The sequence below is a fragment of the Orycteropus afer genome, unplaced genomic scaffold (genome assembly GCF_000298275.1).
Source record: "Orycteropus afer afer isolate SDZICR_OR568_19922 unplaced genomic scaffold, OryAfe1.0 scaffold01131, whole genome shotgun sequence".
Lineage (NCBI taxonomy): Eukaryota > Metazoa > Chordata > Mammalia > Tubulidentata > Orycteropodidae > Orycteropus > Orycteropus afer.
In genome coordinates this window covers 66,055-78,284 of record NW_006922718.1, presented here as the reverse complement: position 1 = coordinate 78,284, position 12,230 = coordinate 66,055, and the positions used below count along the sequence as shown (strand labels likewise).

General features: G+C 41.5%; 2 protein-coding genes across 2 annotated transcripts in view; both read right to left on the bottom strand.

Moving 5' to 3' along the window:
- Positions 1-6,885: 6,885 nt before the first annotated feature.
- On the bottom strand, positions 6,886-8,258 carry ZNF596 (zinc finger protein 596). The gene is made up of 2 exons (XM_007958782.1): positions 7,153-8,258; positions 6,886-7,075 (listed from the first exon to the last, which is right to left on the bottom strand). The coding sequence occupies exons 1-2, from the start codon at positions 8,256-8,258 to the stop codon at positions 6,886-6,888; spliced, it is 1,296 nt and encodes a 431-aa protein (XP_007956973.1).
- A 2,125-nt stretch (positions 8,259-10,383) lies between these two features.
- LOC103212852 (zinc finger protein 596-like) overlaps positions 10,384-12,230 on the bottom strand; it is a 49,975-nt gene continuing 48,128 nt past the window's right edge. The window contains exons 7-9 of the mRNA XM_007958781.1: positions 11,612-11,635; positions 10,564-10,690; positions 10,384-10,391 (exon numbers count right to left, since the gene is read on the bottom strand). Of these exons, the coding sequence (XP_007956972.1) occupies positions 10,384-10,391; positions 10,564-10,690; positions 11,612-11,635 (159 nt within the window). The remainder of the gene's footprint in view (positions 10,392-10,563; positions 10,691-11,611; positions 11,636-12,230) is intronic.

The following is a 12,230-nucleotide window of genomic DNA, read 5'->3' as shown; positions in this document are numbered from 1 at the left end:
TTTTTACCTCACTTCCCCATGGGTCTGGAGCACTGTGTGCTACAGCTGTCATAACCAGACTGACAGCAGCAGCCAGACGACCTCTCTGGAATTCCAGGTCTTTGATGATCCTTATAAATCACATTGATGGGAGCACTACCTGAGAACACAGTAGTCCCCAATGCTGCCACTGGTGTGGGTGAGGGAGATGGTGACCTTCTGCCCGAGACCCCTTCACAGAGCAGGGCTGACTCAGCACAGCCTCAGCCCAACACCTTGCAAAGTGGGAAGGACAGCAAGATCACCAAGTATAGACTAGGCCCCATTCCCAAGGAAGGGGAAAAATCCATCAACCCAAGTGACATCTAGCTGCCCCCTCAGAATTTCCTGCCAGTAACCACTTGTGCAATGGGGTGAGGGGGATGAGGATGAAAGCAGCCAAACCCATGGTGAAGATGCCCCCCAGCTTTTTCTTCCTGAGCCCCAAGCCAGGCCTGTCCACCAACCCTTCTTATCTGTCCCCATGCAAATCTTCGCTTTTTCCTGAGGCCAGACAAGACCGTCCTTCAACCTCAGTCTGTGCTCCAACTGGGAAAAGGAGAAAGACCAAGGCTATGTACTTGTGTTGTGAGGCAGAACAGGTACGGGTGGGGTGGAGTGGTGAGGAAGGTCTCACAGCTGAGGGTGGATCACTGAGCAGATGCTTAGAGCACAGCACCCTCTGGTGGGTGCAGGAGACATGTTGATTCTGGCAGGTGCTGGAGTCCTGAGCCCTCCCCAGTTCTCACCCCTCACAATTCCAGCCTCATGTTCCAGGGTTGATGCCAACATGTGACACACACTCTAACATGTAAACTTTCATATCTATCTAGATGGGTTGAGGGTCACTAACCTGGTCAAGACATTTTGACTTATCTTGTTTTACCGGGAGGTAATGAATACTAGAGAGGGTATAGGTTCTGTTTGAAAGGGAACCAGAGTGAGTGTTCTGCTTTCTCTAGGAGGGACCGCATACGGCAGGTTTGTGAGCACTTTATAGACGGGAGGCCCAGTTCTTCAAGAGGAGGTACTCTAGATCTGAACAAGATTTCACAGCCACAAGACACCACATGAGATTTCACTTGCAGGCTTGAACTGTGACTACAGGCCAAACTCTCAGGGGTTTCACTACCCTCTATCCAACCAGTAAATCTGATCTTAATGATTTTGAGTTTTCTTTGACATTTATCTTTGACATTTATCCATTATAATTGGACAAGTCCAATTGTTCAGGACTTTCTATAGTGATCCCTTTCAGAGCAGTCAACAGTGGAAAAGAGAGAAAAAGTCAGAACGAACCCTGCATTTCTGGACTGGAGCTGGAAATATCAGTGTTTTTTAATGTACGAATTAGATACATAAATAAAGACATGTTTATATGTGCTGATGAATATAAAAACATTTATTTTCTAGTTCTGTCCACAGAGAGGGCCTCAAAGTAGTTACATTCTGCTAACAACGAATACAACTAGTATGCAACTCATGCTTTCAAAAGACCAGTTTCCAATAAAAAGAAATTATACATATAAACAAATATACATCTCTATCCATCTATAAAAATATAGATTTGTGTTAATGCAGTTGATTCCCTTTAAGTAGATTAGATGTTGATAGATAGAGGAGCTCTGGTGGGATAATGCCAAGGGCATTTGACTGCTAGCCAGAAGGCTGGCGGTTCAAACCAACCAGCCACTCCTCGGAAGGTAGACTGGGCAATTTACTTCCCTAGTGATACTCCCTCAGAAACCCAAGGATGGGTCGCTATAAGTCAGAACAGACTCAAGAGCAGTGAGAGATAGATGATAGATTAGATGAATGGACAGATTTAAAAAGAAAAAAAAATCACTGCCACCGAGTCAAGGCTCCTTGGTTAATTCTAGAGCTGGGATAGAGAAAACACAAAATAAGCCTGGACTATTTTGTGGTGGGAGAAAATAAGAGTGCTTAAAAAAAAAAAAAAAAAAAGATGTGGCTTGATGAAGGAGCAGACACACCAATCTATAAGAACTAGTCACAGCAAAAGCTGACACACCAGCAAAAAATTAAATAAAACTACTGCATTGTAACACATAGAACATCATACTACTTATGGGTCCAAACTAACATAAAGAAATAATTCAATAATTAGAGCAGAAGGGACAGCTCTTCCATACAGTTAACTCCAGTTCATGGATTTGGAAGGAATTCAAGACCAGACAAGTTGTGGGAGACATCAGGGACATCATCCACAAAGAAAGCAAAACATCATTAAAAAGAGAGGAAAGAAAGAAAAGACCAAAATCAATGTCAGAAGAGACTCTGAAACTTGTTCTTGAACACAGACTACCTAAAGTGATAGGAAGAAAGGATGAAATAAAAGAGTTGAATATAAGATTTCAAAGGGTGCCTTGAAAAAACAAAGTATTATGATGAAATGTGCAAAGACCTGGAGCTACAAAACCAAAACTGAAGAATATGCTCAACATTTCTCAAGCTGAAAGGACCAAAGGAAAAGTTCAAGCCTTGAGTTGCAATAGTGAAAGATTCTATGGGCAAAACAGTGAATGATGCAGAAAACATCAAAAGAAGAATGAAGGGGTATACAGAAATATGGTACCAGAAAGAGTTGGTTGATGTTCAACCATTTCAGGAGATAGCATGGGATCAAGAACCAATGGCACTGAAGAAGAATTCCAAGCTACCTGGAAGGCACTGCCAAAAACCAAGGCTCCCAGAACTGAGAGAATACCAACTGAAATGTCTCAACAAATGGATGCAGTACTGGAGGTGCTCACTCGTCTATGACAAGAAATTTGGAAAACTACCACCTCATCAACTGATTGGAAGAGATCCATATATCTGTGGCCACTCCAAAGAAAGATGATCCAACAGAACGTGGAAGCTCTGATGGCATAGTGCCTAAGGCATTTGACTGCTAACCAGAAGGCTGGTGGTTCAAACCCACCAGCCACTCCTTGGACAGAAGGTTGGGCAATCTACCATCCATAATGGTACTGCCTTGGAAACCCAAGGAGGGGTCGCTATGAGTAGGATCCAACCCGATGGCAGTGAGTGGATTTTTTGTTTTGATCGTTAATATCACATCCAAGTAAAATTTTGCTGAAGATAATTCAAAAACCGTTACAGCAGTATATTGAAAGTAAACTACTAGAAATTCGAGCCAGAAGAGAATGTGGAATGAGAGATGTCACTGTTGATTGTCAGATATATACTGGCTGAAAGCAGTGAATACTAGGAAGATGTTTACCTGTGTTTTATTGACTATGCAAAGGCATTTGATTGTGTGGATAACAAATTGTGGGTAACACTGAGAAGAATGGGAATTCCAGGACACTTACTTGTGCTCATGTGGAACCTGTACATAGACCAGGAGGCTGTCATTCAAACAGAACAAGGGGACACAACATGGTTTACAATCAGGAAGGTTGCTCATTAGGGTTGTCTCCTTTCAACATACTTATGCAATCTGTATGCTGAGCAAATAATCCAAGAAGCTGGACTACAGGAAGAACACGGCATCAGGATTGGAGGAAGATTTGTGAACAACCTGCGATATGCTGATGAAACAACTTTGCTTGCTGAAAGGGAAGATGACTTGAAGTGTTTACTGAGGAAGATTAAAGACTACAGTATGCAATATGCATTACACTTCAATATACAGAAAACAAAATCTTCACAACTGGGCCAATAAGCAACCTTACGATAAACAGCAGTGTTTTGTTCTACTGTACATAGGGTTGATATAAGTCACAAACGACTCAACAGCTTCTAACAACATCACTGTTTGACTTAAAGGTGACTTTCAGGGGATCAGTCTCAAAGCCCAGGGTTCAAAGATCATCTCAGGGTAATGGTTTGGATAGGTCACTCTATGGAACCCACAAATCTGGATTCCAGAATTAAACTCCACTCATCACATGAAGTCAAATCAAGGGACAAGAGGCAAACTGAACAGAGGGGAGAAAGAGGCAAACTCAATGCAGGGAAGGTGAGCAGTGGGAATAAGAAGTGAATTTACCATGGAGATATCAAGTGAGGAGAGAGGAAGAAGGTAACGGTGGGGAGGGAAGGGAAGCATAAGGAGCTTTGATAGAGGGGTGGAAGGTGAACCCAACCCACTCACTGCCGTCGAGTTGGATCTGACTCCTAGCAACCCCTCCTTGGATTTCCAAGGTAGTTTCTCTACAGACGTAGATTACCCAACCTTCCTTCCGAGTGGCTGGTGGGTATGAACTGCCACCCTTCTGATTAAGTCAAATGCCTTAGCCACTACGCCACCAGAGCTCCTGGAAGGGGAATGGAGAAGGGAGAAGAGAGACATGAGGAGAGATGGTGTAAGACCATAGGTTAAGGGGGACACAGGAGGAAATGGAGATCTTAGAACAGATGGAAGAGTCGATTTGGAAGTGACACAGTGGGGAGGGGATAATACTAGGTTTGTGAGGGAGAAGGGTCTTTTCAGGGGGAAGGGACAGCCAGGAGGAATGATCTGCCTGAAGGAGTTACGGAGAGACGTTCTCAAACTTAGCCAGGCCAAAGGTACTGTTCTAGAGCCTCAATTCTACAGCACTTGGGTCTGTGGAAGGCTGTGGTCTGCAGTGGGAGCCCTAACTCCATTTTGAGTCTTAACCCTAGTTCAGACACCAGTTCTTTCTTTCAAACCAACATTGTGGCCATGCATAGACAAGTTCCAGGGCAAACCTAGGGAGGGGCAGTTTGCACTCAGGAAGAGTGTGGTTGAAACTAGATTATACTCACACAAAGAACCAGGGAGCTTGCCTGAGTGTGTCTATTCTAATTTAAGGTTGGAGTCCTGGGACTGTTTTGTGGTCACCTTGTGGCTATGACCGGAAGCCCTGGTGGCATAGTGCCTAAAGCATTTGACTGCTAACCAAAAGACTGGCAGTTTAAACCCACCAGCCACTCCTCGGAAGGAAGCCTGGGCAATCTACTTTCATGCCACATGCATTAATATAAATACATACTGAAACCTGTGAGAGCTGGAAATCAACAGAAATGTCTTGCTGACCGGGTCTCAAAAGTATTCCATCATTACAGGGTGAGATCTTACCACTTTCCCATTGCTCTCCCTTAAGAATTCAACTTCAGTAATTACCCAGTGAGTTTTTCTACTCTGACAGTTTCTGCTTTCACAGGTCTGACTGTTTAAGGCATCCAGAAAATGGGACACTGCCCCCATCTTTACTGTTCTTGCTTGTCCTCATCCCGGGGAATTTTCTTGCCAGTATACTCACAATTACCCAGGAGTTTAAAAACAAATATTAAGTAGATTCTTCTGTAATTTCTTTTTAAACTTTGAAGGCAACAGTAAACGGATTTGTAAAAAGAGAGTTTATGTATAATCGGAATTTACTTATAAAGTATGTTTATCAACATTTCCCTTCCTTCTTACCATGTACAAATGTTAAGTGTAAAATAATAGTTAAGAAACACAATTTTGTGTTCTAAATGCTTCAACTTGCAGTAAAATTACTTTGATTAATCCACATCTATGTGTTTTGACTATAGAAAAACCTCGAACTTGACCAATAGATTCTTCACCAGTAACTTGTTTACACACATGCAAGTAACAATCGAGTTTAATATTATTTCATAGTACTTCTTACAATATTCTGCTTCCGATGTGCCCAAATCACTTTACAAGCCCACACAGTTATTCTGCATATTTTCAGTAATAGGTCTTTCATCAAAATTCTGAATCCTTTGCTAAATTTTGTTCTCAAGGGCTTAAAATTTTTCTTTCCAGTCTAAGTTTTCTAATATGAAATCCAGGTACACTTCCTTTATTTATTTTTTTTCACTTTGGCTTTTGGACAATTTTCTCCTTAGTGTGAGAACATTAAAGCTGAAGGACTGACTGATCACCGAAGTCTTTCTTTCAACACTGAGAGTGTTTTATAGTGTGAATCCTCACATGTTCTAAAGCACTGTTCCATTAATGACTTCTCATGGTTTTCATGAATACTTCTTCACCATGGTTACCTGGTGTTCCTTAAAAGACTTTGCCCTCCTAGTAAAAGCTTTTTCTCTCTTCCTTCCTGTCTTAGTGGTATCTTAGTGTTCAAGAGCAGCTGTAACAAAATATCACAAAGGAGGTGGCTTTAAAGAATAGACGATCATTTTCTCATAGTCTGGAGTCTAGAACTCCAAATTCAGGGCTGTGGAAAAACCATGCTGGCTCTCTCTTACCCGCTGTGAGATCTTTCCCTGTCCCCTCCAATTTCTGCTTTGTGGTGGTGTTCTCTGGTAGGTGTTTTTCACCAGGCACCTACATTTCCCAGGTGACTCTCCACGTCAGTTCCAACCTTTTATAAGACACTACTTTGAAGGGATGAGGACACACCCTGCTCTGGTATGACTTCATTTGAACTGTTAACAAGAAACCTATTTCCAAAGTAACATTCAGAAGTACAGAAATTAGTACTCCAAGATACCTTTTCTAAGGACAAAACTCAATCCATAAAAGGCCACTAATCCTGCACTGAGTTTTCACGTGCACACCAATGCTGGTGCCTGGCTGAGTAATAATAGTGCACAGTAATTTACAGACCTTAAGTTTATCTCCTTTGGAATGTTTTCACTTTGTCTAAAGAATCATTATATATAAGAAGACTTTTCCACATTGAATGTGGGCAGAATTTTTCTCATTTTGAGTACTCTAATAGTGAGAGCTGTGACTGAAGACTTTTTCACATTTATTAAATTTCTATTATGAGTTTACTTACATCAAATAAGGTCAGACCATTGACTAAAGGCTTTGGCACATGTATCACATCCATATGGATTCTGTCCAGTGTGATTTGCTTAGAGAGAAGTAGTAACAATGATTAGACCCTTCCACATTGATTACACAATACTGTTCTTCAATGTGTGATTCTGTTCCTTCAATGTGTGAGACTCCTCTGGGTGCGTAAATGTTGCAACCAAGACAGAAATCTCTTTCACAATTATTACATGTTGTCTCAAGACAAAACAATAAATGAAGGCTTTCCCATACATATGGCATACATATGGATTCTCTCCAGTGTGGTTTCTCATGATTTCTAAGGTCAGAACATTGACTACAGACTTTCCACACAGTTGACAAACATAGTTTCTTTCAAATGTGAGTTCTCATGTAGTTTCATGTTAGAACTCCTCGTAAAAGCTTTACCACATACATGGCATTCGTATGGTTTTTCTCCAGTGTGAATTCTCTCATGAAGTCTCAGGTTAGAACTTCTACTGAAGGTTTTACCACATACATTACACTGAAATGGTTTCTCTCCAGTGTGAGTTTTCTCATGATCTCTAAGTTCGGAACACTGACTAAAGGCTTTCCCACAGAGCTGACATCCATATGGTTTCTCTCCAGTGTGACTTCTCTCATGGCGTCTCAAGTTAGAACAATTCATGAAGGCTTTCCCACAGAGATGACATTCGTATGGTTTCTCTCCAGTGTGAGTTCTATTGTGTTGTGTAAGGCAAGACTTTTGAATAAAGACTTTGCCACATATATGGCATTCATATGGTTTCTCCCCAGTGTGTGTTTTCTCATGACTTCTAAGTTCGTAACTCTGACTAAAGGCTTTCCCACATAGTTGACAAACATATGGCTTCTCCCCAGTGTGAATTCTCTCATGTTTTCTAAGATTAGATCTTGTACTGAAGGTTTTTCCACATATATGACAATCATATGGTTTCTCTCCAGTGTGAGTTCTATTGTGTTGTGTAAGGCAAGACCTCTGAATAAAGGCTTTCCCACATACATTGCATTCATACGGTTTTTCTCCAGTGTGTTTTTTCTCATGACTTCTAAGTTCATAACACTGACTAAAGGCTTTTCCACACAGTTGACAAGCATATGGTTTCTCTCCAGTGTGGATTCTCTCATGTTTTTTAAGGTTAGATCTTGTACTGAAGGTTTTCCCACACATGTGGCAATCATATGGTTTCTCTCCTGTGTGAGTTCTAATATGCTGTATTAGGTCAGAGCTTTGAATAAAGGCTTTCCCACACAGATGACACTCATATGGTTTACTTCTAGTGTGAATTTGCTTATGTGGTTTAAAGAATGACTGGTCCTTACAGGATTTTCCAAATTCTTTGCTGACATCTTGTTTCTTTCCCATGTGAGTTAATTCAGGTTGAGTCAATGTGACGCTGTCAGTAAAATCTTCCACATCATTACATTCCAAGGGTTTCTCTTCACTGAGAGCTTTCTGCTTTGGGAAGGACATGAATGAATGTTAAAGGTTTATCCACATATATTTATTCATACATTTCTATACATATGAATTCTAGAATCATCATTGAACGACTCCAACTACAGTCTTCCCAACGTTAGTTACATGTGCATGGCGTTATCACTCTTCTTAATGCACAGATTTACTTTCTGCAGCATCCCAACTGCAGGGCTATCTGATTAATTCTGAAGAATTCATTAGGTTTCAGAGACTGATATAAGACATGCTATGCAATTACCTCTTGATGAGAACTTAGGTTATAGTTTTAAGCACAGGCTAATTTCTTCCCAAATTTCAAATAAACCAAAACTTACGGTGGGGACAGCACTTTACCCCAATTTTAATTACAGTAAAATGATTGTGCTAAATTTCTAACTTATTCCATCCCTAGGTCTTGATTTACATGGCCAGAACTCACACACAAGAAGCTTACCATTACCACAAGGGTGGACGTGTCCTTTTTGCAGGATATCATTTCTTGATTTCTAAATCCGCTTTCTCTGATTGAAATAACTGAGTAAAGAATAATTTGATTAGTGTCATTACAGGAATTAAAATGTTGAAAAGCATCAATGCTCAAGTATGCGTAATTTCAATTACTGACAGTTAAATGGGAAAAGAATGTCAAATTGAGAGTGCTATAGGCAGTAGAAATACATTTAGGACACGGCAAATTTTAAAAGATTTTTGTGATTGAAATATGACAAAATTAAATGAACATGGGAAACATACAAAGGGTAATTTTCAAAGAGGAAGGCCAGGAAAAGAGATATTACGTGAAATTGTTACTCCAATAAGTATGTGAATATTTCTTCCTACATAGCCAGAAACAGTAACAGAAGGGCATTTAAATGAATATCACTGCAAGGAATAACATCTGAGGAATTTTATTTCAAAGTCCTCACTGACATTTTGTAAAATATTATACACTTAAAGAAATCTGTAGTTGATATTTCCAAGCACCTACACACTCACTGAAGGATTGCTGATGGTCCGGTGCTTAAGTACTCAGCTGCTAACTGAAAGGTTATCAGTTCAAGCCTACCAGCTGCTCAGCTGAAGAAAGATGTGGCAGTCTGCTTCCATAAAACTTCTTGTTTTTGTGATGTGGCCTTGAGTCGGACCCAACCTACAGCAACCCCTCCTTGGGTTTCCGAGGCAATATCACTATGGAAGTAGATTGCCCCATCTTCCCTCCAAGGAGTGGCTGGTGGGTTTGAACTGCCAGCCTTCTGGTTAGCAGTCAAGTGCCTTGTGCACTATGCTACCAGAGATGCTCCATAAAACTTATAGCCTTGGAAATCCTACATATGAAGCATTGTACTCAGTCACACAGAGATGTTATGAGTTGGAATCAACTCAACGGCAATCGGTTATTTTATTCATTCACTGAATACGCTCCTTCTTAAAATAAAACTTACCTGGACTCTCACCTTGGAGAAATCTTACTCCTTTCCACAGTTCCTCTCCTTGCTCCAGTTGGGAAATCACATCTGATTTACAAAGATGATTCCCTGTTTGTGGGGAAGAGACACATGGATTTTGAGGCCTATTTCGATAAAACGTCCACGAAATATACATAGGAATAATAAGGTTAACCACTGAAGGTCAGCTCAGAGAAAAGTGTCTAGAATATGGAACTCTGGTAATCTTACACCATAAAATGGATAAGTAAGGTCAGAACATTGACTAAAGACTTTCTACATAGTTGACAAACATGATTTCCAGCATATTAAGGACTTCTGGTTTTTGATGCCCATGTTCAAGTTCAAAGACAGACTATAAAATCCTCAGTCTTTTCAAACAAGCAGAAATCACATTTTCAGAGTAGACAGTGGTAAAATCAAATCAAATAAACATAAACTCGACCAAAACAATCTAGGGATGAGGTGGAATAGAATATGTTACTATTACTATTGCAGTCTGCAATCTGAGCATAGTCCCTAGCGCAGAATAACTAATTTAAAACATTTAATCCACTTATTTATCCATATCAATGAGTTGTCAGCACTCTTCTGAGTGCTGGGATTTGAGGAATAAGAATCACATGAAATTGTGCTAACTTTAGATTTCACAGAGAGGCAAACCAGATGTAGGTAAGAAGAAAACAAATGTCTTTTCAGGTAGCTGCAGTGCAGAGATTGGAAAGGGGTATGGGAAAGCTTTCCTAGGTACTTGCTGAATACGAGAGAGAGAGAGAGAGAGAGACAAATTCTAGATAGATACATAGATACATAGATAGATACACACAGACAGACAAATTCTAGATAGATAAATAGACAAATTCTGAGACCCTCACCCACAAAGACCAGGGAATCGATGTTCTCAATCATCACATCTCTGAACAGGTGTCTCTGAGGTGTGTCCAGCAGGGACCACTCTTCTTGGTTAAAGACCACAGCTACATCTTTGAAGGTCACTGACTCCTGAAAATCATGGATATTCTGGGTCAGACAGGGCTGTCCCTTCCAATGTCCACAGTAGGGTGGTCAAGACGACAGCACTGAAGAAGCAGGAGCTGTGTGTATAGACAGCTCACAAAGTTTGGGATCCAGTCAGATCACTCCCTGTGCTGGCTGCCCTCTGTCTTTTTTTCATACACACTAACACAGACATAAACACTCTGAGTCCATAAAACCTGATTGTGAAGATTACCTAACGTGTGGTGGGCTACAGCCTGGAAATTTCCCAATTAATTAGTAATCACGACATCCCGACTGGAGATTATAACATCTGTACTTGAGAATTCATATAATGTGTATTGTTAGATTATTCCCTTATATGACTTGTTTCCTCATCCATAAAATGGTTGAACAGCCTAGTACAAGGCTTAAAGAGCCTACGTGCTAGCGTGTGAAGTGCCTCCCACATAGCACACACTATCACACGCAAGTCCTCAGTCTATGACCATTAAAGTCACAGTCCTGAAGCAGGGCTCAGCGTTCTGCCGACCTGCACACGTTCTGTACAGAACGTGGGACAAGGAAGCGCTTCCTCCCTCGACTCCACACAACTCAGGGGTTCGCTGTAGCGCCCAAGGACAGACGGCTCAGAAGTACAAGCCAGGGGCCGTGGAGACACGGCAGAGCTCAGGTCCTTGAGCAGCTCGTGAGGGCACCTGGAAGAGTCAAGCCAGAAGGAGAGACCTGCCCCTCTGCTGCAACAGTGGGGCAAGTTCAGGAGAAAGAGGAATTCCCTACTCACCAGTGGCTGCATTGTCAATAGCTCAGCCACCACCTGTCTTCCTCAGGGTTTTCACTCAGACAGTCCAAGCACTAAGCAGGCAAAGCTGAGGATGGAGAATGAAGCCTTCAGACTCCAGTCTTGCCCCCAGTTCCCAGACTCACCTTATACGAAGCCCAGACCTCCACCTGGGAGTAACCCCAGTCCGAAAAACAGAAACACATAGTATGCTCTCAAAGAAAGAAGGGAAGACAATCCTCTCCCAGGGTCTGAAGGCTGTGGTCATCATGCCCAATAAAGAAGATGCTAATATAGAACTAGTACACCTAAGAACATGAAACTCACTGAGTTTTATAAGTTAATTGCCCCATAGTGCTCATGTTTTCAATTCACACTCATTCTAAAATACAGGAATCTCTGACCTCTGCAACATGTGGCTCTTGGTCTCACCTCCAGATTAACACTGTGCTATCTCTCAGATGTAACACTTCTCTGCATGTGCACGAGAGCAGTCCCACAGCCAGTTCAGCCCTATGTAGCTTTCCACCCACCACCTCTTCCCTGCCCCTCCCCCCAGGACACACTGGTCCTAAGTCATTCTGGCTCTGCCAAATGTGCTTTCCAGACCACTTCCTTAACCCCTAACTTTCCGGTCTGTCCCCAATGGATCTGGGTATAAACCAAACAATGCAAGAATCTATTTTATGAGGGGGTTAATCAACTCGATAACTTACTCTATTTGGAGGGACCAATGGCCAAGTCATTCTCTTAAACTTTCCCACA

Coding starts and splice junctions, on each gene's coding strand:
- ZNF596 (XM_007958782.1), bottom strand. CDS start 8,258: ATGTCCTTCCCAAAGCAGAAAGCTCTCAGTGAAGAGAAACCCTTGGAA. Junction 7,076..7,152: donor TCTAACATGAAACTACATGA/GAACTCACATTT, acceptor CTTAGAAATCAT/GAGAAACCACACTGGAGAGA.